The 2,437-nt window shown below is 41.3% G+C and overlaps 1 protein-coding gene across 1 annotated transcript in view; it reads right to left on the bottom strand.

The window, feature by feature from the left end:
- The window catches only part of LOC122556187 (ceramide transfer protein), a 79,146-nt gene extending 78,517 nt beyond the window's left edge, over window positions 1-629 (bottom strand). The window contains exon 1 of the mRNA XM_043702720.1: window positions 609-629. Coding sequence (XP_043558655.1) covers window positions 609-629 — 21 coding nt within the window. The remainder of the gene's footprint in view (window positions 1-608) is intronic.
- Between the last annotated feature and the right edge of the window lie 1,808 nt (window positions 630-2,437).

The raw sequence follows: 2,437 nt of genomic DNA, 5'->3' as shown, positions 1-2,437 counted from the left end.
GATGCCCTGGGGTTGAAGTGTTCCGAGGCGGAAGATGAGGCGTTCTTCCTCCAGGCGTTTGGTGGAGAGGGAGCGGCAGTGAAGGAAGCCCAGGACCTCCATGTTCTTGGCAGAGTGGGAGGGGGAGTTGAAATGTTGGGCCACACGGCGATGCGGTTGATTGGTTTGGGAGATGTTCCCTAAAGCGCTCTGCTAGGAGGCGCCCAGTCTCCCCAATGTAGAGGAGACCGCATCGGGAGCAACGGATACAATAAATGATATTAGTGGATGTGCAGGTAAAACTTTGATGGATGTGGAAGGCTCCTTTAAGGCCTTGGATGGAGGTGAGGGAGGTGGTCTGGGTGCAGTTCCTGCGGTGGCAGGGGAAGGTGCCAGGATGGGAGGATGGGTTGTAGGAGAGCGGGTTGTAGGAGGGCGTGGACCTGATCAGGTAGTGCTCCAATACCAAATCTCCTGCCTTTCATTATTATCTTAGCATGCCATTACTCTTCAAAATACTATCCAAGACAAACCAATCACTTGATTGATATCCCGTCCACTCTTTCCTCCAATGATACACTGGCACATTGTGCGCCATCTACAACATGCAATGGACTACATTAACTCACCCTAAGGTCCTTTGACTGCATTTTCAAAACTGTATGACCTAAACATACAAGGACAGATGCCTGAGTGAAAAGGTCTTTTCTCACATCACCCTTTCTTCATTGGCTCGTCACTTAAATCCATTCCCTCTTGTTTTTGTTTCTTTTACAAGCAGAACCAGCTGCAACCTATTTACTGTGTCCATCCCAGTCATGATTTTGAAACTTCTATTAGATCTCCTCGGAGCCTTCTTTTCTCCAGGAAGAAGGATCCCAACTTCTTCAATCTATTCCGAAAGCTGAAGTTTCTCATAACTCAAACTATTCTTGGAAATCACTTATGCACTCTCTCCAATGCATTCGCAAATCTTTCCTATCATGTTACACCTGCAACTTTTCCCAATATTCCAACCAAAGTCTAAAAGTGGCTTGTACAAGTTCAATATCACCTCCACCCTTGCATTCTATGCCCTATTAAAAAAAATTAAGAACATAATATACTTTATTTACTGCTCTCTCCACCCTGTCCTGCCACTTTTGATGATCTGTGCACATATACACCCAAATTCCTCTACTCCTGTACCCCCTATCGAACGGTGTCCCCTATTTTATGCTATTGGTTCTGATATAATATGATAGTTCCATTCTCATGCGATCTCATAAGAAAATCACACAATAGCCAAGCCATTTAAACTAATGAGGCCGGAATCACATTATAACCAATACATAAGGAAAGTTCACGTTCTACAAATAACGGTCTAAATTCTTCAACAGCATCAAAGGCAATTCACACTGAAGAAACACGAATTATAGCAGAACTGACTGTATTGTCTTTCAGCGTTCTTCCAATCAAAGTTCATCACTTCATAAGTTTTTTTTTGCAATAAACCTAGTCTGCCACCTACCTGCCCACTCCACCAGCTTGTCAATGTTTTTAGAATTCCATACTATCCAGCTCATAGTTTACAATCCTTTCAAGTTCAGTGTCATCTGAAAACTTTGAACTTGTCCCTTGTACACCAAGATCCAGCTCTAAATCAGGAAAAGCAAGAATTTCAAAATCGATCCCTGAGGAAACCCACTACAAACCTTCCTCAGACCCGAAAAATGTCTATTGACCACTACACTGTTTCCTATCATTCAGCCAAAGTTATATCCATGTTGCCACTGTTTCCTTTTACACAATGGCCTATAACTTGCCTCTCAAGTCTGCAGTGTGGCACTGTATCAAATGCCTTTCATTTTCACCAATAACAAAAAAAGTTTGACAGTGGAATTTGGCACAAACTGATTTATCAAACAAGGCCATCCTGTTTGTCAATCCATGGGCTTGGAGAATCAGGTTGCAAGACTAAAATGGTTAAATAATAACCTCCATTTGACAGGAATGATAAAAACAAAACTTTCTCTGCTAATGGAATGCAAAAATGAAAATCCTATTTGCAAAAACAACAAATTGCATACTGAGTCACTCTACAAATATTGATAGTTTCATAGAATCAGTCCATCAAACAAAGTGAATTTGATAAGATAAATTACAGATTTAAAAGCCTTAAAATGTGAAATCTGGGAAGTATTCAATGCACCCATGTTAAAAGATACAACATACATAAAAGTTGTTGTAAAGCAGTCTTCTGTATGCCAATTATTGAGGATAGAAGACAAAATTAGAAATAGTGGACATTTGAGAATGGTACACCAAGTTGGGTCCCAACAGTGGCCTGAAGCATTCAACAGCAAAACATTGCATTTAATGACACCCAGCAACATCATGGCATGCCAAATCTTTCACTACATTGTTAGGATTTGGAATGCACTTCCTGGAAGAACGGTGGCAGATTCCATTGGAGATT

The sequence above is a fragment of the Chiloscyllium plagiosum genome, chromosome 2, assembly GCF_004010195.1.
Source record: "Chiloscyllium plagiosum isolate BGI_BamShark_2017 chromosome 2, ASM401019v2, whole genome shotgun sequence".
NCBI classification, from domain to species: domain Eukaryota; kingdom Metazoa; phylum Chordata; class Chondrichthyes; order Orectolobiformes; family Hemiscylliidae; genus Chiloscyllium; species Chiloscyllium plagiosum.
This window is presented reverse-complemented; position numbering and strand designations above follow the sequence as displayed.